Source organism: Lepisosteus oculatus, chromosome 28, assembly GCF_040954835.1.
Source record: "Lepisosteus oculatus isolate fLepOcu1 chromosome 28, fLepOcu1.hap2, whole genome shotgun sequence".
Classification (NCBI taxonomy): domain Eukaryota; kingdom Metazoa; phylum Chordata; class Actinopteri; order Semionotiformes; family Lepisosteidae; genus Lepisosteus; species Lepisosteus oculatus.
In genome coordinates this window covers 5,849,753-5,871,302 of record NC_090723.1, presented here as the reverse complement: position 1 = coordinate 5,871,302, position 21,550 = coordinate 5,849,753, and the positions used below count along the sequence as shown (strand labels likewise).

The window sequence follows — 21,550 nt, the reverse complement described above, 5'->3', positions numbered from 1 at the left end:
TTTTGTAATTTTCACAAAGAAATGTTTATTAAAATTGGCATATCAACTCCCTTTTTTTATAAAATCAAATATAACCTTTGTGTTTTAAAAACTGCACATTTTCAGCCAAATCATTCTGCGCAAGTGTAAAATCATTAAAATGTTTTAATGGAACATATTAAAATGTAAAAGCTTTATGGTTTTATGTATATACAGTATTTTTTTTTAAATACAATAAAATGGTAAAGCTGACTTTTGTAGACGCCACATTATTCGGGAATACAGAGCTTTTTATCCACACGAGGTTCCATGAAATTATTTGCACTTATTGTTTTGGACAAGGTAAAAAAAACAAAAGAGCAAGCTAAAGAAAATGTTTAGGAGTAAAATCTGCTTGGTGCAAAGCCAAGATCTTAAACTTTAGCATTCAACCATCCATATTAAGTGTGTTTTCAAAATGCAGATAAAACGGTTGACAACAGCCCTCGAAATAAAAACACCATCTTTTTTTATGCAGCTGATTTCAAGCAGCGGTAAATGAAACCAGTTGGATGTTTCACTTTTCAGTGAAGGAGCAGTCCTACAACTAAATTACAAAGCAGAAGAAACAACTTCAGTCACACACTTCTGCCAACTGGATGCAAACCACTTTCCGAACAGAAAACAAGAAGGAATTCGATTTCAAAGACTTGCCAAGATCACCATCTTCTTCCTCGACACTGCTTCATTTCCACTGTTACACAATTCCAAAAACTGCCTACCCTGTATACTGTCTTAAAAGATTTCAGTCACAAACCCCCTGTTGATAAGACACCTTTTCTTCCCCCCAAAGGCCACCATCTTCAATTGTCAAGAAAGGTCCTTGGACTACACTGCTTCCTTAGAGAAGTAGCTCCAGGCTGCCCAAACTCCATCCGACGTGGTGTTGCAAGAACAGGCAAACTCTCTCCCCCTTGTTGCTCGAGAAGGGCTTCCGTTTGGCTCACAATCGATTTGAGCGCGTGTCAGATTGGCTGAGTTCCCTTTCCCCCCGCACTGGAGAGCAGCCTCCCAGGGGAACAGGCTCCCCACCTATTTGAAAGAATCCAGGTTGCCAGTGAGGGCAGAGTCCATGAGGTCATCATCCTCTGTCCGCAAATAGGCCGGGCTGGGCCGGGCTGGCCGGTCGGACCCCAGGAGGGACAGCGAGGGGTCTGGGGCCGCGATGGGGGAGCGGGACCAGCTGTCTGCTTTCAAGGGGTGCGAGGAAGAGGTGGAGCAAGAGGAAGAGGACTTCTTCTTCTCCTTGTCTCGGTCCCGCTCCCTCTCTCGCTCCCTCTCCTTCTGTTTCTTCTTCTCCTTCTTGTGCTTCTTGTGCTTCTCCCCAGAGCTGATGGGCATGGAGCTCATGTACTCATGGGGGGGCTGCAGGGGGCGCAGCGCCTGGTCGTCGTCCGAGCTGGGGCTGTTCTGATGGGACTTCTCGGCCACGGAGCTGCTGCCGGACTCGCTCTCGCTGTCGGGGTTCAGGGGGGTGTAGCCGGGCGAGCGGCCGTGGCTGGGGGAGCAGCGGTCGTGCTTGGGGGTGGAGGCGCTGAAGAGGGGCGAGCCGTAGGCCTTGGGGCCGGAGAGCTGGGACCTCATGGCTTCCCCCGAGCCCTCGCCCGGTTTCTGCAGGGTCACCTTGGCCTTGATGCTGGGGGAACCCCCGTCCGGCTTGCTGATGATGATCTTGGCCACCCCGGTGCTGCTCACCACCCCACTCTTGGAGTCCAGCGCCTTCTTGTCGCCTGACCCCACTCCGGACATGGACACCTTGGACTTGCTCTCCTTGTCCCCTTTGTCCCGCTTGCTCATGTATTCGCCCCCATGCTTGGAGGAGGGAGGACCGATATTCGGAGGCAGCCCCCCGGCCCCCCCGCAGCCCCCCTCCCCCCCCTCCTCGCCCCCGACCCCGCCGGTGCCCACCCCGTGCTTCAGCTTGTCAATGACCGCAGTGAGGGAGGGCTTCTTGTTGCGGCTGGGAGACTTGCCTTTGGCGTTGGGGTTGTTGTTCCCTCCTCCCCCTCCTCCCCCACCCCCACCACCCCCGTACTGGGACTGGGAGCCGGCGGAGAAGGACGAGGAGCTGGAGGAGGAAGAGGAGGAGCTGGAGGAGGAGGAGGAACTGGAGGAAGACGACGAGGAGCCCGACGACGAGGTGCCCCCCATCTGCTGCTTCTGTGGTCCCATCCCGCTGCCGGAGGAAGTCTTGGATCCGCTGCCCAGCCCTCCGCCCCCCGAGCCCATGGGGGACTTGGCCTTGGAGGAGGGAGGGGTGCCGGGGACCTGCTGCTGCTGGAGCTTCATGGGGGAGGAGAGCTTGTCGGGGGCCCCCACACCGCGGGAGTGCGAGGGGGAGATGTTGGGCTTGATGTTGGGGTTGATGAGAGACGCCGGTGGCTTCCCCCCCTGGGGTTTCATCTTGGCCCCCCCTCCTACCCCGCCGCCTGCCACCACCCCGGCCCCCGCCAGCCCGTGCTTGGTGATGGGCGAGGAGCCCGGCTTCCCCCCGCCCATGCCCTGGGATGAGCCCTTCGACTGTGAGCCGCCCCCCCCGCTGCCCCCCCCGCCACCTCCTCCTCCGCCGCCGCCGCCGCCCGGCTTGGACCCGCCCCCCTGCCCCAGAGACCCGTCCGATTTGCTGCCCTTCATCTTCCCCGAAGAGGAGGAAGAGGAGGAGGAGTGGGAGTGGTGGCTCTTGCTGCCCCCGCCTCCTGCCGCCCCCCCGCCGCCCCCCCCGGCCGAGCTGCTGGAGGTGTACCCCCCGTGGGAGGAGGTCTTCCCGCCAGTCAGCGTGCCCTTCGGGATCTGGATGGTGATCTTGGGGATGGGGGGTGTGGCGCCCCCCGGGGGGGTTTGGGAACGACCTGAGCTGCCTGGAGACTTGGATCCCCCGCCTGCCCCCATGGATCCTCCCCCCGAACCCCCAATCCCGCTGGGGGGGGTGTAGGGCCGACCCCCCGAGCTGTGAGAGGGGGATTTACCCTCAGGGTCCAGCTTCTTGCGCTTGGGTGGCTTATCCTTGGACTTGCCGTCGCTGGAGGGGGTCCGGCTGCGCTTGCCCTGCTTCCCTTCGGAGGAGCCCCCCGACGCCCCGCCCAATCCAGACCCCCCCCCTCCTCCTCCCCCGTTCCCCTCCTTGCCCCCCCCTCGCATCAGCTGCTGCTGCTTCGCCTTGGCGTCGCTTTTGAAATCGCTGCCCCCCCCGCCTCCCATCCCCATCATCATCAGGGGGCTCTGTCCCCCACCGGAGTGGGAGTCGGCCAGATCCGGAGCCGGCAAGGGCCCCCCCAGGAGGGGCTTTCCTCCTCCCCCGCTGCCCCCGAAAACCATGCTCATCTCGAAGGGGTCCTTCATGGAGGGGTCGGGCGTGCTGCGGCCGTGGGGCGTGGGGTTCTGGGGGGTACCCGCCGGGGTGTGCTGCTGGCTGCCCCCCCCGAACCCCTTCACCAGATCCAGGTCGCCGTCGGCGCTGGGGGAACTGTCCTCGAAGTAGGCCTGGGGGAAGCCCGGGCCCGCCAGCAGCTCGGGGTTGAAATCCACGGTGTCGGGGAAGAAGTTATTGGAGGAGGAGTCGCTGTTGGGCGTGGCGGCCGTCGCGGCGTCGGCGATCAGGTCCACGGGGTCGGTGAAGGGATTCTCGTTGCTGCCGGCGCTGAACAGGTCGGCCTCGAACACGGCGCTCCCCTGCCCCGAGCTGGAGGAGTCCCGGATGGGGGTGCCCAGGGCTCCCCCGTCGTCACCCCCGCCCAGGCCGTGATGGTGCGGCCCGTGACCCCCGCCCCCCCCGGCGGCCATCTTGCCGGCCTGCTCGGGGATGTCCGACAGGATCTCGTTGATGTCGGCGCCGATGCTGTCGGAGCTGGAGAGGCGCACCATCCTGCTGGGGCCCGATGGGGGGGGCTGGGGTGGCGCCACCTGCTGCTGCTGCTGCTGCTGCTGGGATTGAGACTGGGGGGGCCCCTGGGAGAGATACGGCACCCCCGGGCCCGTGGGCGGGGTGCCGCACTGGCTGGGGGCCGGCGTGATGCTGTGGGGGGTGTCCAGTCCGTCCCCGGGGAGGTTGACGTCGAAGATGGGGTTCTGGGAGGCGTCCACGTCCATGGAGAAGAGCTCCCGGTGGAAGTCGTCCTCCAACTGGTGGTGCTGGTGGTGCTGGAGTGCCAGCGGCAGGGAGCCCTGTGGCTTCAGGCCCATGGCGCCCCCGATCCCGCCGGCCTTGTCGGGGTTGCGCTGGCGCTTCTTCTTGGTCTTGCCGCCGCTAACGCCGCCGCCCCCCCCGCACGAGCCCCCGCCCATGATGTCGGTGCGCGGCGAGCCGGAGGAGTTCTGCCTCTCCAGGGGGCTGGAGCTGTAGAGGCTGGAGAAGTCCTGGGAGGGGTTGTCCTTCAGCAGGTTCATCAGCATGGGGTGGTTCTTGGTGTTGCTGGCCGGCGAGGAGGCCGGCGGCGGGGTGTGGTGAGGCTGGTGGCCCGCGGCCGGGGGCGCCTGGGTGGGGCTGGAGCCCACGTTGCCCGTGATCTGCAGCAGGCTGGTGAGGATGGGGTTCTGGGTCACTTTGCTGAAATCGTCCCCGTGGCCCTGCTGTGCCGGCTGCTGCAGCGGCGCCTGCTGCTGCTGGGCCCCCCCGGCCTGGCTCATCGGCTCTCCCCCGGGCCCCCGGCCCTCGTGTCTCTCCTTGAGCGCCAGGCCCATCCCGAAAAGGGTGCTAATGGGGCCCGGGAAGGAGGCTCCAGCTCCTCCTCCTCCCCCTGCTGCCCCAGCGCTGCTGCCCCCTCCGCCTGTGGGCGTGTTGCCCCCTCCGACCCCAGGGATGCCCATCAGATTGCCTCCCCCTCCTGTGCCCATGCCGTACCCAGGGCTGCCCGCGGGGGGCAGATTCTTCTTCACCATGTCCTCCACCGTCTCCGCGATCAGGGATAGCGCCGGGGTGTCGGCTTGGATGGTCTCTGCCTTCCGCCGGATGGCACGCATGGTCACCGGGATCGACATGCACCTGGAAAGGGTTTTTTTTTTGGAGGGGGGGGGATAAGGGAAAAAAGGCAGGTCAGCAAAATGAAGAACCAAAAAAAGGTCAAGCTGCTTTCCAAAACTCTGCAACAGAAAAACAGTATAGAATTCTGAAAGCCAGGCAATTTTATTAGTTTGGATGAAACAGCTTTGAGGTTTTTAACTTCACACCCTTCATTTTGTTTAGATCTGATATCCAACACAATTTCAGTATTTATGCAGGGCTTGCAAACACTGAAAGGCCCAAGCTGACAAACACGCCAGAATCGGCTCGTACCTCTGAACCACCTTGGTGATGAAGTCATCAGTGCAGATGAGAGCGTCCGACAGGCCTTTGTACAGCTTACAGGAGACCTGGCGTGAGTCCAGCACCTCCATTACCACTGGGGGGCAGCACAGAGACAGGTAAGCACATCCAGCAAAAAACAGGTGATCAATTAGACCGTTCTTGATAAAATGGCTGCTGAAGTCCAGCCATTACAATTACAGCCCAGTTGGCCACTAGATTTATTCTCCCACTTTTAAACAATTAGTTGAAGGGAAAAATGAGCTGGTTTTGGAGCAGTTTTAATAAAAGGCAGCCAAAATAATCCAATATGTACGAGCTTTTGCAGGCCTTGACTATGACGTTGTTAACGTCACACACAGATCGCGGTGTGCACGACCATACGACCGCAGGGAGACGGGGGAGCGAGGGTTTTAGGGAGGTGGGGAAGGTAAATGTTCTTTCTTACCGCAGACCAGGGACTCGTTGACAGGGTGCTGGAAGGACACGCTGAAACTGGAGTCCGTCAGGGGACACACCTCAAACTGCAGCAGCCCCGGGGTGTCTGAGCGAGAGAGAGAAAGCAAGAGGGAGTGAGAGTGGAGACAGAGCAGGGAGACCGGGAGAAACATCTGTGAAGTGGAGAACGTCTGTCTCGTTGGAAAATATTTCACTTCATTTTTAGTCATTACTTGTAATCTAATCATAGTGCTTTTACTTTTAATGAATTAATCTGATCTACTTTAAACTTCCCTGTAGCAGAATGTGTGTAATCGGCATTGTTTCACTCTCAGGTTTTCCTAATAAATAGAATCTGTTCTGATTACAACTGTAAACTGTACTTGGGTTCGGCAGTACAGATACTCATCACTCACGGCAATGAAGTGAACTGAACTGAGAGAGAAAGTGCAAGGAAAGTGAATCTGAGAGAGGCTTGAGACTGGGACACTAAGGCACTGCAGAGCTTGGTTCTTAAAGGACAGCTGGGTGCAGTGTGAGAGAAGGGGGTACCCACCTTCCTTGAGGACTGTGCGCTTTACACAGCTCCCAATGAGCGTGTTGTAGGCCGCCTGGTGCCTGATGATGTCCAGCAGGGCGGGGACTTGGGCTGGGTGGCGGAACGGGACCTTGGTCACCAGCGCCCCCTGCAGGCACCTCCCGTCCTGCACAGGGGCGTCCCGGTTCAGGAAGTAACAGTGCTGCTGCCCAGGCAGAGACTGAAGCACGAAAGGGAGGAGGGAGAGTGAGCAAGGAGCAGACAAGGATGACAGCTGGGTAAAGCTCACACCAAACCAATAAAATCAAGACGGCAAGGACAGAAATCGGCACAGGCAAATGGCCGGGTAAAGAGCTATTTTGAAACACCACTGTACAAGGCTTGAGAGAAAAACACAGCCCCAGCCCCACACACAGACACAGACGGGCGAGCACACAGTTATACCCACTGCATAGAAGCGCATGTTGTGAGCGAGCGGGGGCAGGGCGCCCCCCCCCTCCTCCTGTAGCTGGCTCTGGGTGATGAGCTCATAGAGGGGCGCCAGAGGTGGGGCTGTCTCGAACAGGGGGATCCCTGTGGAGCACAGAGGGGGGTGGGGGAACAGGAAAAAGGTTACCACCGGGGCGGCGCCAGAGCCCCCAGGCCAGCACCTAGAGCCGATCACTCTCACTCCACCAGCATAGGGGAGTAGGAGGAGGCCTCCGTTCCACCTGACCGACGTCTGTTTTCTCCTGCTGGAGTCAAGCTGCTCTCCCAAACCTAACATTCATCCCATCTAGTGATCCGAGGGCCTCACTCAGATCCTGCTTGAAGGATCCCAGCGAACAGCATGGCTGTTCTTCAGCCCTAGGCACTCTCACTATGATTAGTTAAAATTGAATTAAATTGAATCACGTCTATTGACACGATGCACTTCAAACTATTCTTATGCCAAACCACGTGATTGATGGGGGGAGTCGAGCGACCATCACTTCGATACTTCAGGTTTCTAGAACAGCTGCTAGATAGCGTGTGATTATTGATTTGGAGCACTTAGAGTTGATCGCAGGTATGCTGTTTCAGCTTGTTTTTCGTTGGTCACTAGGTGTTTCCCTTCTTCGTAGGCCCTAACAATTTCGTAGGCCCTAGGCACTGTGAAATCCGGCACTGCTTGGCAGCCAGACCTCACTGGGAAGTGGTGCTTAGGCTGATGTTCATTCTCATGCCTGCGGTCTTACACCCACACCACCAGGCCAAAAATCCCTCCCAGTATGCCACTTTAACTGGAATCAACAGCACTTTTCCCAAGGGCACCCCCCCCCCCAAGCCTGGCATGTGTCTGTAACTTGTATCAATCTGTGAGGCAAGAACACTGCCCTGGCCTGCTAGTGCCCATGGTGCTCTTCTGCTGCAGAAGCAGAAGGCTCTAACCTCACTCGAGAGGAAGGAAATTTGCACGGACAATCACAAAAGGTCAAAGGGCTGGAGCGGGGGCACAGGGAACCTGGCTGCTGCCCCAATGCTGGCCGTGTGGCGTCCCCACCCCCTCCCCAGGCCAGGCTCACCGGTGGCGTTGCCCATCCTGTGGATGAAGGACAGGGAGAAGGGCAGGGGCCGCCGCAGCTTGAGGAAGAAGCAGGCGGGCAGGTCCACGCAGTTGGAGTTGGTGACAGAGGAGAAGGAGGGAGTCCTGAGGAGGGCAGGAGAGAGGGCGACAGTGAGGGTGGTCCTGCGACAAGATGTTCACACCTGCCACACTCCAGCAGGGACAGGCCCGCTCACATCCGCGGAGCAACGAGAACTGGAAAGTAGGCATTGCAACCCGTTGATTAAAATGCCTCTCCCTCTTTGCCCACAGGTGCAAGAATTGCTTTACCTTGCATACCCACTCAGTTTGCACAGTCACCAGTGGCTCTTACAAGACTTGGTGCTCCAGGAAGCGCAGAGCCTTGGCTGACAAACCCCAGCGCTCCCCCCCAGTGGCGCTGTGCCAGCTGTGAACCCACACCGGACTGACAGCGCGCGCCAGGCTTGACCCCGACACGCGGGGTTGCAGAGCTCAGCCGAGCCGCTCTGTCCCCGACCACGCGAGCGCGCACCCCGCGCTTCGACACCGTTCTCCGCCCTCCCACACGTCGGCGAGTGTCTCCGTGCCGACGGACACCTAGACAGACCCACCCCTTGTTGTCCACTGGGTGGGTGCCGGTGATGAGAGGGGCGATGGGCAGCTTGTACACGGAGGAGGTCCCCTCGATCGTCACGGACACGCCCACGCCCAGGTTGCGCGGCACTGCGGGAGACAGACAGACACAGGGTGAGCGAGACACGACTGTGAGCCGGAAGGCACTGGTTTATACTTCTACCCAAAAGGACACAAGCAGCAGTCGTTCCAGTCACTTGGGGCTAGGGTTCATCAGCTGGGACTCTCAGTGTCCCTGTAAACAGCAACCTCTGCCAGGTGCCTGCAGCCTAGCAGTGATGTCAGGGAAGGATGTGCCCCTCATCCAGTCAGAGATAACTCTCCTGTTAGCAGCTGTGGAGCCGGTAGCACATGTGTCACATGATCCGTGGCTTGAGGGGTCTGCTCTTTCTTACTTTGCCTACATGAGACACATCTGTCGATTCCAATTACCAGAAAGTAACTGGAGATGCTAAATGTCAAAACAAAACGTAAGAGTTTCCAAACCGATAGCCAACCTAAAAGTCTCTGCAGACAGAGGGCAGGGAGTTACCTTAGGGTAGGCTTAAGAGCTCTGATTGGCTACAGCCCTTCAAGACCAACATGTAGCAGCTGGGCCTGTCATAGTCCGGTTAAGGAAAAGAGCTAGATCTAGTTACATGAATGAGGTCAGAAGACAGCAGTCAGTCAGGATTATATTTATAGGTAGGAGTCAGGCCTTTAGGATTTAGGGGCAGGAAGCATTCAGGATGCAAGGGTTTAGAGGCAGGATGCAGTTTTGAGAATCGAAAGGACAAAGGGCGTGCGGAGTTCTGGAGTTCAGAGGAAGCGTGTCAGTCAGAGGCTTTTGGAGTCTGACCATTGGAGTCGGTAAGGTTCAGCAGAGCGCCGGTCTCCTCCTCAAACACATCATAGGGCGACACATAGCACTGCAGAGTGACGAGGTGCCCTGTACAGAGAGAGGACAACAAGTCAGCACCAGGTCTGGGCCACGGTGTTGTTTCAGGTATAACTAGAGCATCAGTAGGACAGCTCTAGTTCTTTGTCCCTACTGGGTTATCCGCTTATAGCTAGTTGTGTCATCTCCGGTGCTCAGATCAGAACGTGCCCACTGTGAACGTGTGCATCAGTAGCTGTGGTTCAATTGTGTGCTGTGTACCTCCACTCCGGGCAGTCACCAATCCCACGCTGCCGTGCAGGATGGTCTCCACAGTGTTGGCGTTAGTGGCTAACCTGCAACATGGAGAGAAGAGGGAGAACACTGGAACACACAATATTCAACAACGTGACACAGCAGCCAGAGTGTGCCAGTATGCTCACCACACACCAGCTCTCAGTGGGGAGGAGAACAGAGTGATGAAGGCTAGGGATTATAAGGAGACCATGATTGGTAAAGGCCAGGGGGAAATTTGTCCAGGGCTCCGGGGAAACACCCCTACTCCTTTCAAGAAACACCCTGGAATTTAATGATCACAGAGAGTCAGGACCTCAGTTTTAGGTCTCATCAAAATTAGGGCACCTTATTTGCAGTAGAGTGTCCCTGTCACTTTACTGGGGCATTAGGACCCACACAGATCACAGGGTGAGTGCCCCCTACTAGTACCACTAACACCTTTTCCAGCAGCAGTCTCAGCTCTCCCAGGAGTCTCCCATCCAGGTACTGGCTAGGCTCACACCTGGTGAGCTTCAGTGGGTTGCCAGCTGTGAGCTGCAGGGCGATTTAGGTGCTCGTGTGATATTATTGCAGGCTTGCATAATCTTGCAAAGCCTGGCTGACCAGCACCTCTTCCGCACAGAAGCCTCACCTGAACATGTGCATCATCTTGGTGAGGTCCATTTCAAGAGACTGCAGGGCAAGGTACATCTTTGTCTTCAGCTTGCTGCAGTGGGAGAGATTGAGGAGGGATTGGGAGAAAGATCAGGGAGGAAGGGGGAGTTGGTATATCGTGGAGGGATTGAAAAAGGAGGTATATAGGGAGTGAGAGTGTGGAGAGGGATTTACAGAGAGGAAAGCAAAATGAGAAACGATTGAAGGAAAAGGAGAGATAGGAACAGAGAGAAAGGGAAGGAAAAAGGAAAAAGAGAGAAAATGGGAGACTTATATAAAATGAGTTGGATGCAAAACCCTTTTGAAATGAGTTGAAAACACATACATGCAGGTACAGACTCTGTGGCCCAGGTACAGGTCACACTGGTTGGTGCACAGGTAGCACCCAGTACAAGGAAGGCAGTGGCCCTGTAAGCCACAGGTGTGCAGGCAGGCAGACATGGCCTGCTGCTGGGAGTATGATGGCTGAACACACTTACTTGTCTCCAGGAAGCTTATACAGGTTCACCAGACCCTTCAGGTGCTTGGAAAACTCTTCGAAATTCCTTTCCCTGTTGGGAGGGACAAACAATTTGTTTAGGGAACCGAAAGGCTGTTTCAAATGGAAAAAGGGTGAGGAGTACATTCTGTGTAAGTTGTGATGAAGAAAATACCGCAGGCCCCCACCAGACAGGGTCTGCACATTCTGATTACAGGAAAAGGCAAAAAATCATATAAGAGGAAGATGAGGATGGAAGAAAAAAGGCTATATTTTGAACCAGTCTTTAATCGCTGAATATATCTACTGTCTAGATTTCTTCGTATGGAGAGGCAAGTGTTAAAGCAATCAGATGTTCCAAGCTGAGCGAGTACAGAACAAAACAGATCATTGGAGATTCCACATTTGTAAAAAAATAACTCCTGACTTTTTACACTGACTGACTGAACTACAGAAGTTATGAAAATCATTGCCATTCAGGACACTTCATAGTTTGTAGTCAGTTAACTGAACCCAGGATCTCATCCAGTCAATCACTCTGTTTGAAGCCAAAGTATCGGCTTCAACCGCATGGCTGGGTAGCTTGTTCCAGACTCCCATAGAAAAAGGAAGCATCATGCAGTGAGTCGCAGTGTTGCTCACTGTTGCCCAGTGTTGTGCTAAGGCAGTGCTTACCTGAGGTGCTGGACCAACTCTGGGCAGCTCTGAAACACGAAAGAGAGAGACAGAAGAACATCAGTCCATCAGCAGCAGGTTCACCAATAAAACCTGGCCAGTCTGCTGCGCCCAGTTTCCACTGCGAGACAAATCTCTGAGCACTCTAGAAGGGCACGTCGGCACCTCTCTTTCCCTCCCTGAGGCTCTCGAGCTGCATCTCCTCTCTCCACTGGACGCTGCATTATCAGCCAGGGGGCGTGCGACTGGCCGGCCCGTCCTCAACGGTCAGCGAAAGAACAGACGCCCCCCCACACCCCCCCAACTCACCGCGGGGTTCTCCCCATGATGCGCCACCTTGACATCCACCAGCTGCCCCCCCGAGTCCAGCTGCACCTCCACGTAGAACATGTCCGAGGTGATGTAGCACTCTGTCCCCGAGGGGCTCAGGTGGGAACCCAGCCTGAGGGACAAGCAGACGGGCATCAGATACGAGACGGGGGAGGAGGGGGAGAACGCTGGCAGAGAAAGAGCACCTTGGCCGTGGCCTGGGCATGCCACCGGCACCGCATGGTCCCCGTTTCATGGTGCATCTGTGCCCCGATTTGGGGGGCTCTGCTCAGTGCCTAAAGGGTCACCGTTCATTCTCTTTCTCTGCTTAGGAGTTTCAAGCATGCCAGAAATTAAAACGCAAAGCTTCCATGTAGCAAAACCGATTTTTTGCAAATAAAGATCTAGGTAAATGAAAATCATCATTCATTTGATCGCCATTCATATCGATTAGAAGACTAATGCCACCTTTAGCAATGAGGCGCCAAACCAAGGCTAAATTCGAACCCAGGTGAGCCAGCACAGCCTACCCAGGGTGGTGTGGGAGCTTATCCAAGCTGTGGCACATGCCAACATACATTATACCTTCCAATTACTATCCGCATAACCTTACTTTTATTACACAAATGGTTTGAAAGCTTGAAATTTCAAATTTATTGTTATCAGAGCAAATAGATTGTCCATCTAAGACCAAGTTGCCTCTGCTGTCGGCGGTGAAAACTGCTGTGGATTCATCGTTTCACTCTGCACGAAAGCCCAGCTGTGCCAGGGCGGCGCACGGCTTACCCGTTCTGCCGAGCGATCGACTCCAGGCGGTCTGTCATGGCGGGCAGAGAGGACACTGGGAGGACGAGAGAAGCCGGGAGAGGGAGAGGCCGGGTTACTGAGGCTCGGCGGAGCAGAGAGAACGTGGGGCAGCAGCTGACCTGCCTCACACCAGCCGACCCCGACCCCTGGATCAGTTCGTCACCTCTGCCCATTCCTCCTTCCCCGATAGCAAACCCACTCTCGCCCGGAGAAGGCTAACATCGAGCGGTTCTTTTCCAGTCCAGGCACCCAGATTTTACCTGGACCTCACTGGGAAGAGATGCAGAGCTATAGAAGGTAAAGGGAGTCTGCCAGTGCTGGGCTGTCCCCTCCTTCACAGCGTGTGGTGTGACTAACGGACTGCATTTCCTTGGAGTCTGAATACCTCCTGTACAGCTCTGTAGAATTCCAGAGATATAAACATCTTTTTCAAAACTCTTTAACTATCATAAGCTTGGAAAGAAGGAATTCTGAGATGGCAGATGAAGGAATTCACACAGGTGCACTCTGCTTGACCCACCACGCCCTGCCAGGGCCCGCTTCTGGGCACTGTTCTGTGCAATGCCAGCTGTGTGGTAACTTGTACCGCTGCCCTGATCAGCTCCACACAATCAGCCCTCCCCCACACCCCAATCCCCTCACCTTTCAGGGCTCTCTGCAGCGTCTCCAGGCAGGTGAGCAGGAGCTGGTGTCCCCCAGCATTCAACACATTGCGCTTCTCCTGGGTGGCGGGAGAAAGAGAGATTGAAGGCCTATTAAAATGCACACAATACCCCTGTAATACACACCCCCTGACTGCACTAGCATGACCTTCGCCCTTCTGTACCAAGTCCTCCCAACATTTCGGGCTGACCCCCCCAAGAGCAGCGGGTCCTGAGCCCTCTATCTCCCCCACACTGCTCTCCCCATCCTGCCCCATCCCTCTTCTCTCTCCCTGCTCCTGCTCTCACAATTTTCTCTTATTTGATCTGAATTCTAAGATACAACTTTTGCTTTTTCAACGTCTAGTTTATATCCAGATATACAACCATATTTCTCCAGGAGGGCCTCAAAAAGAAACTGGCTAACCACAATCTAATAACAGTAATAACTGTTCAAACTGTAATATATATAATATAATTATACTAATACTCGTCCAGACTAACCAAAATTGCTCTTATCTTTTGAGCACTGGTGTTTTGTAATGTGAAGAGAATGTCTAATGTTGTCAAGAGTTTGTCTATCCTGAATAAATCCCTTTAGATCTAAATTCATGAACAGAGAGAATATTTGATCCAATCTTCAGTACATGATTGATGCGACAGTCCACATTGAGCAGTGAGCTCTGGGGGAAAGACACACATCTAGCCTGGCCTTTCTCTTCTTTGGAGATTGACTTGAAATCATGGTTTCCTCCCAGGAAGGGGGCAGGTCTGCTCCGGTGCCCTCTCTCTGCCCCCACTCCCCCCCGCATGTCCTGGTGCCTTTATGAGCTCCACCCTCCTCTCCCTCACTCACCATAGCCTGCCGCACCACCTTGCTGGTCTCCTGCCATGGCCGGGAGGCGCAGTGTTTGGCATGAAGCCTCTCCAGTAGGGCACCGACTCTGCTCTGCTTCTCTGCCTCTGAAGGGCGTAGAGGGCACAGGGTTAGGAAGACACACAGAGCACTCTCATAGGGAACAGGGCAACACACACACACAGAGCACTCTCATAGGGAACAGGGCAACACACACACACAGAGCACTCTCATAGGGAACAGGGCAACACACACACACACACACACACACACACACACACACACACAGAGCACTCTCACAGGGAACAGGGCAACACACAGAAAGAGCACTCTCACAGGGAACAGAGCAACACACACACAGAGCACTCTCACAGGGAACAGGGCAACACACACACAGAGCACTCTCACAGGGAACAGAGCAACACACAGACAGAGCACTCTCACAGGGAACAGGGCAACACAAACACAGAGCACTCTCACAGGGAACAGGGCAACACACACACAGAGAACTCTCACAGGGAACAGGGCAACACACACACAGAGCACTCCCACAGGGAACAGGGCAACACACACACAGAGCACTCCCACAGGGAAAAGGCAACACACGCGCACACACACACAGAGCACTCTCCCAGGGAACAGGGCAACACACAGAGCACTCTCCCAGGGAACAGGGCAACACACGCACACACAGAGCACTCTCACAGGGAAAAGGCAACACACGCACACACAGAGCACTCCCACAGGGAAAAGGGCAACACACACACAGAGCACTCCCACAGGAAACAGGGCAACACACACACAGAGCACTCCCACAGGAAACAGGGCAACACACACCGCTAGGCATTTGGTACACAAGGCTACACAAAACTGACAAACTTATCTCAGAGGAAGAACAACAGGTATACTACATACAGCTGTAAAAGCCGCGGCAACCCACTGGCACGGACCCCAAAACTCCCTGCTCCGCATGCAGGGCGATTTACAGCGTTATGGAAGTGCAGATCAAAGAGCTTTCAGGTAGGGTTTCAGGACCACCTCAGCACGATGTGACACTGTTATGATTAAGGGTATGTCTCAGAGGAGCGATCAGCCAAGATATGCGTAGATCCAAATGGAAAGCAAACACGCCTGACATCAAAATGAAATCAAAAACTCATAAAGGGGGAGGAGATCGTCTTATTTATTTTTTTGCAATTTCAATAATTCAATGACTCTTTTCTTTGAAAACGAAAAAAGGCGAAAAGGTATATAAAGGTGATTTTCACTGGCTCCGGTCCAACCCCTGGCGCTCCATTCATAATTTCTAAATAATATTCTCAAGATCTCAACGCAATACAGTAACAGATCAGCGAGAACGCGATACTGTAGCTCTGCCGATCTGCTGTCGACCCCCGATTTCCCCCGTGAGCACGTCATTACCTGTCCCCTCCTCAGGTCTGGGACGATCCCCGATCGTAGGGGGCCCAACGGTCGGTGCCCCGGGCCCGAGTTCTCTCGCTGGGCTACAACCCGATATAACAACCCCAGAAACCGCCGCCATTTTCAATATAAAAATCTTCCGTCGCGCAGGGTAGAGTTTCCGACAAGACTGCCGGGGGCGGGGGGGCGCGGGGTTGTGGCGTCATCAGGAGGCGACTCGGACCGAGCAAACGAGGGTGGAGGTGCTGTAACTGCGGATCAATCGTTTTTCTGCTTTGAAGGACTTTTCTTCAAGAAGCCCCCGGCGACGATAAGGACGTGGCAGATTTTATAAATAAAATCTAATCTGTGTTGAAAGCCATTGCAGATGCTGCTGCTGTTAGTTCTAAAATAATAAAGGCGGAGCTGCAGATCCAAAGATATACCGTGCGTGTGCTATCCGATGCAGTCTGGTTTCTTACTGGGGATCCGGCCGGGCATCCCCCAACAACCTCGAGAAACGTGGCTGAAACCTGTCTCCGGTCCGAAGTAGTTTCAACTTTTCATTTGTTCTTCAGGTGTGTTGGTTGTGTAGAATACAACGTACTAGGAAACGTTACGTGCTTGGTCTTCTGAGCGTTACAAGCGCCAAGAAGTTCTGCAGAGAGTTTTGTTCAAAGAGTAATGATTTACCTATAGAACAGGAAGAATTAAGTGACAAGAGCACAACGGATAATGCATCAATATATATAATATTGCGTAATAAATATGTAATGAAAGTACCGTACAATCTAAGTTCAGCTGACTTTTATCGGCGTTTGCGTATTTAAAAAAACGCCTCTCTCTGGTACCTTCTTAATTTAAAAGCACAAAGTGTTTATGGATTGCGTAATTGATTATTTATATGTAATAAACATTTGTGCTGTGCGTTCCATCAGTTACGGACGTCTAAAAGCAAATAGTGTTTTACTAGTAACGTGGTTTTGTGTTGTGGCAGACGTTACGTATACCCATTGATAGCCTACGTAATTTATAAAACGATTTCGAGCACAAGGAGGTTCTGCTGTCCGTTTAAAGATTAACACGTGAGCTGGTTACATCTGTGCATGGTTTGTTATAAGGGCGAACAAGTTCCCGTTTAAAAACTTGCACCTCAGTGCATTTGAACTTTTCACAACCTGTGGAGTTTCTCCGGTCTCTTCGTGACGCGCCACCTAGAGGTTAATTGGTGGCACTGCAGCCCGTGAGAGGATAAGGGCGGAGCGTCGCTCTGGAGAGGCTGTTGCCCGGTGACGACGAAGATTGACAGCAAGTGAGACTTCCGGCTTCGGCTTGGGGGAGAGAGAGCGAGGACAGAAGCTCAACCTGCTAGAAGGAGCCACAATGGCGTCTGTCCTCTCGTCTTAGCAACAGGGGCAGTGGGTGTTCTAAATCCGCAAACATCGCCCTCAATACAGGCCTGTTAGACTCTCAAGGCCGTTCAAAATAAACTAGAACATCTGCTGCACACGAATATACTGTCATTTCTGACCAATATCAAATATAAAGAGATTAAAAGATTGTCTATATAAAACCGAACATGTAAACAGTACCAACCGGTTCAAGTTTTCATTTTCAGTTTTGTGAAACAATATCGCCCATTCATCATGGATTATGCCTGTTTCCGAACTCCAAGACCGTAAACTGAAGGAATCAAGGCACCTTCCCTGAAGCCTGCTACAGGGCGAGGGGGATAACCAAAAGAGGTGTTGTTTTTTTTCTTTTTGTTTTTACAAAAGAAAAAATAACAGCACAAGTAAAACTGAGAAACGAGGAGAGAGACAGCACGATTGTAACGACTTCATTTAAACCAAACCTCTGCTTGATTTAATCAGCTATGAAACTACACGCTCATCCGCCTATTATGTCTATTTTTCGTTTTGTTTCTTCGTAAAAAAAAAAAAATCTTTCCTTTGAAGGAAAACCAAAACGCCGGACCCAAGCCGCGCTGACCTAGCCGGAATGAACTCGGATTAAGCGTTCGGGACGGAGAACACGATCTGAATTTTTGTTTTTATTGAATCTTTTTTTTTTTCCTGGTGCTTTTTTAGGTACTATTCGCCCTTTAATGCATCGCCTCGGCTGCAGAGGCCCGCATTTGGGAGAAGCGCCGCTGCTAGCGTGAGGGATGCCCGGTTCAGACAGACAACATGGGTCGACCAGGAGGAAGCCGGATCCCAGCGCCAGCGTCTCACTGCCGCCCGGCAGCAACAGCGGGGCCTTCCAGCACCTGCTCCCGCCGCACTCCAGCGCCCAGGCGGGCTGCGTGACGGGGAAGGACGGGAAGCTCATCGCGTCGTCTTCCTCCTCCTCCTCCTCCTCCAAGCGCCGGCGGCACAAGTCCTCCAAGCACGGCCGCGAGTCCTCCTCCTCCTCCTCCTCGGCGCTGGGCCAGGGCCAGGGCCCGGCCGCTGCGTTCGCCACCCTGGGCCCGGCGGCGGCGGCTGCGGCGCCTCCAGCCGTGAGCGCCATCAAGCCGCTGGTGGAGTATGACGACATCAGCTCCGACTCCGACACCTTCTCGGACCCGCCGGCGGCGAGGTCGGCGGTGGACCGGCGAGGCGGGGAGCGCCTGGACGGCGGCTCGGACTACGGTAAAGGGGGCGGGGGCAGCGGCGGGGTGTCCGGGGAGAGCCGGGGCCACAAGCACCGGCACCCCCGCAAGAAGTCCAAGGACCCTCACAAAGTGAAGGACTCGGGTGGTGGGGGGGGTGGAGGAGGAGGAGGAGGGGGGAGCTCGAAGAAGAAGAGCAGCCGGGACAGAGAGAAAGGGACGTCGGGGAAGAGCGGGAAGGAGAAGACATCTGCCTCCGCCTCGGCCCCCTTCAGCCCCGGCTCCACCAGGCTGGGTCTGCTGGAGGGGGAGGTGGGGGCCAAGCTGGCGTCGTCGCTGCCCTCCTCCGCGGCCCAGGCCCTGCTGGGGACCGGGACCAGCACGGCCTCCTCCTCCTCTTCCTCGCGGAGCAAGGACGGGGGCGGCGGCGGCGGCGGCGGCAGGTCGGGCAAGTCCCGCAAGGAGAAGCTACAGCGCCGCGGGGAGCGGGGGGAGTCCCGCGGCTCGTCCCAGAAGGACCGCCGCAAGTCCTCCAAGAGCTACAAGGCCAGCCCCAAGGGCAAGCCCTCGTCCCGGGGCGGCGCCGGCGGCGGGAGGAAGCAGGCGGCCGCCCCGCAGTCCCCCAGCCCCAAGCGGGGGGCCAACGACAGCCCCCCCGGCGGTGGGTACGGCCCGGACGGCGGAGAGGACGCCTACCACCACCATCACCACCACCACCGGCGGCGGGCCCCCCCGCCGCAGAGCCCCAGCCCCTACCGGGACTCGGGGCGCCGCAGCCGGCAGCGCTCCGACAGCCCCTACGGCAGCCGCCACCGCTCCTCCAGCTACGAGCGGGACAGCAGCCCCTACCCCAGCAGGAGGCGCTCTTCCGTCAGCCCCTACGGCAACCGCCGCTCCTCCAGCGCCAGCCCGGTGTCACGGTGAGTCCCGCGCCACGCTTCTGGGGGGTGAGGGTCACGGGTGACCCGAGAACTCAGGTTGGAATTTGTGGTGAAGAAGGGGGTGAGAGGCTCGGGTTGGATCCGACCCCCATTCTCTTGAGTCCTTCTCCGGCCTGCCAGGTCCAGTGCTCTGCCCCACAATGCAGGGCAGATTGACCCTAACTCTCCGGCCACCCGTCAACTCCAAGGGGAAGCTGCCATCAGGGCTGCCAGGTCCTCATAATATTTGGGAAAAGGGCTCCTTCCTACAGGAGAGCTGCTGATGATATTATTGGCGTGTCTTAAGTTCTCAAGAGGATGTAGAGTAGACCAAACGGATGTATATCAGTTTACTGACGTGAAATGAGTGTGTATACCGAGCTGATCATGTGTAAATCTAGGGTGTGTTGTCTACTTTCGTAGCTTCTGAAGGCTCAAAAGGGCCTTCAGAGCGTTCTGCGCACAGGAGCGCAAGGTTTCGGAAGGCCCTGTATGGGGCTGGGGGCAAAGTGTGGATTTGTAATCCTGGGCGCAATTTCTTCCTCATTTGCCCACAGCAGCTGTCTGTTTCCTGAGGTAGGCCAGAGCAACAGTCTTTCACTTTTCTTGTTTGGCTGTAAGTGAAAGCACCAGCACAGCGCTTCAGTAATTTCGGAGGCCGCAGTGTGCTGCACAGAGCTGGAAAATGCAAAACGGCAAGACCAGCGTTCTGCTCACCAAGTGTTGCAGTGTCAGTCCTCTTTCTCGTGTAAAAGTGTCGTGTGCTCGCTCAAGATGGCAGCAGGCCATCAGTGGTTGCATCTAGATTGTGTTTTTTTTCAGTTTTTCAAATTATGCTTTCAGCCCTTTCTCCATCTCGAAGCAGCCGGGAAAGGGTGCAAAAAGTCCTAAGAACTCTGACTAAAAGGCAGAGCTAATAACAAACTTGTAATATTGATGACTGGCATGCTGTAGTTCCCTTTGATCAGTGCCAGCAATCAAAACTGTGATAGTGTTATTCTCTGTAAGGGTCTAAACTTGGGGTAGTTTTGTTTTGAGTAAAGAGCTGCTTAGATCTGTTAAACAAAACTGCACATGTCATGGAAAGCATGCAAATGAGTCAGCTCAATTCATTTCTTCAAGCACTCGTGTTGAGGGCAGCCTGGTGGGGCAGTGGTGAGCATCACTGCCTTGCAAGTGCTGGGGCCCGGGGCTCAATTCCAGACCTGGGGTGCAGTCTGCATGGGGGGTGTGGGAGGGTATGTTCTCCCCTCTGGGGGCTGCAATTTCCTCCAACGGTCCAAAGACATACCGGTAGGTTAATTGGCTTCTGTAAAAAAAATGACCCTGGCGTGAGTTTGTGCATGTATGTTTGTGAATGTGTGCCCTGTGATGAAAGAGATGAACTGTGACTTAACAGTCCGCTGCTCCACATGCCTTAATGTCTTTTTCTCCAGTTTTCTGTTTTTGGCAGACGATGTGTATCAGTGGGGAGAAATGAGGAATAGCCCCAGCCTAACAGGGATGACTCTGTGCCCTGTAAGTTGGGGACCTGTAGAGTCTGTCTCCCTGCCCTGTTGCCCTTTGTTGCAAAATAAATTCCAGCTCCAAAGAGATGCTGGTTTAGGTCTGTGAGTCTCAAACTGAACCTTGAACAGAGAGCAGGCGGGGGATGGGTGTCCAGCTAGATAAAAATTCGAAAGTGAACAAATAGCCTGGGTCAGAGATCCAGAGACTGGTTAGTCATTAACCTGACTCTTCTGTCTCCCACTACAGTGCTGGAAGTCTTTCCCCGTGTCTCTGACTTGGGTCTAAACTGGAGACTCTTGGCATGATGTACCCAGAGGTGGTAGACTGCTGTATTCTCCATGTGCTTGTAGGACCTTGCTTCATAAGAACTATTGTAACTGAGCAACTAGACGAAATGTGGGGAGTAGCATTCTCCCTTTATCTGCTGGTCTTTGGTCTCACTAATACAATTAAGCTAGAGGTGTCTTTGCAGACCTTAAAACAGCATTTATATTTCAGTGGGATTTCTGAATGTTGCTGTACAGATTGCTGTAGGAGAAGCTGCTTTTCCACAGAACAGGTTCCTTGGCAGTTGAAGGTGGGGGCAGAGTTTTAGAGTTGCACAGGCCTTAGGATGCAGTGATTAATTCATTTAGGGATTTAAATATCACATACCTATGCTTATTATTGCCTGGGAATTTATGCTGGAGGGTTTGCAGTACCACGACCTATATCGATGCAGACAAGATCTAGATTTTTAAGAAAATCACCGGAATGCTTTGTGAAGCTCATGTAAGAAATGGACCAGTTTTAAACACTGGTAGATTTTAAGCACTTTACCTGTCGTTTACCTGCTTGGTAAAGAGTAACGTGCAGACACGCCCCCTCCGACACGCCCACCTGCAGAACTAGTTGTCATTGGACATAGGATAGTGAGCTCTGATTGGAGGAGCAACGCGTCTCTTACCCGTGTTCTTGCCAGCTCACAGACACCCACAGCGTCATGGGAGCCACAGGTTTGGGAGAGAGACTGTCGTAAAAATCCAGCCCACCCCCTGGTGGCAGTCGGGTCATTGATTTTCCGCTTCTTAGGGAATTGTAGTCCGAAACTAAAGGACTCATCA

General features: G+C 54.5%; 2 protein-coding genes across 4 annotated transcripts in view; one reads left to right on the top strand and one right to left on the bottom strand.

Annotated features, from left to right (window-relative positions):
• med1 (mediator complex subunit 1) lies at positions 1-15,662 on the bottom strand. The gene is made up of 17 exons (XM_069185809.1): positions 15,447-15,662; positions 14,025-14,131; positions 13,170-13,248; positions 12,507-12,561; positions 11,721-11,853; positions 11,412-11,440; positions 10,738-10,809; positions 10,236-10,310; positions 9,590-9,663; positions 9,290-9,379; positions 8,430-8,541; positions 7,817-7,941; positions 6,721-6,845; positions 6,291-6,492; positions 5,745-5,840; positions 5,288-5,393; positions 1-4,996 (listed from the first exon to the last, which is right to left on the bottom strand). Exons 1-17 carry the CDS (start codon positions 15,565-15,567, stop codon positions 1,051-1,053), a joined length of 5,547 nt encoding a protein of 1,848 aa, XP_069041910.1. The 5' UTR covers positions 15,568-15,662; the 3' UTR covers positions 1-1,050.
• A 249-nt stretch (positions 15,663-15,911) lies between these two features.
• cdk12 (cyclin dependent kinase 12) overlaps positions 15,912-21,550 on the top strand; it is a 30,925-nt gene continuing 25,286 nt past the window's right edge. Inside the window, exons 1-2 of one of the 3 annotated variants that reach the window (XM_069185812.1) lie at positions 15,912-16,003; positions 17,516-18,938. In XM_069185812.1, coding sequence (XP_069041913.1) covers positions 17,593-18,938 — 1,346 coding nt within the window. In that variant the 5' untranslated portion in view covers positions 15,912-16,003; positions 17,516-17,592. Of the gene's footprint in view, positions 16,004-16,755; positions 17,171-17,515; positions 18,939-21,550 lie in introns of those variants that run through there. The other 2 variants (XM_069185811.1, XM_069185810.1) reach the window with 2 other exon arrangements.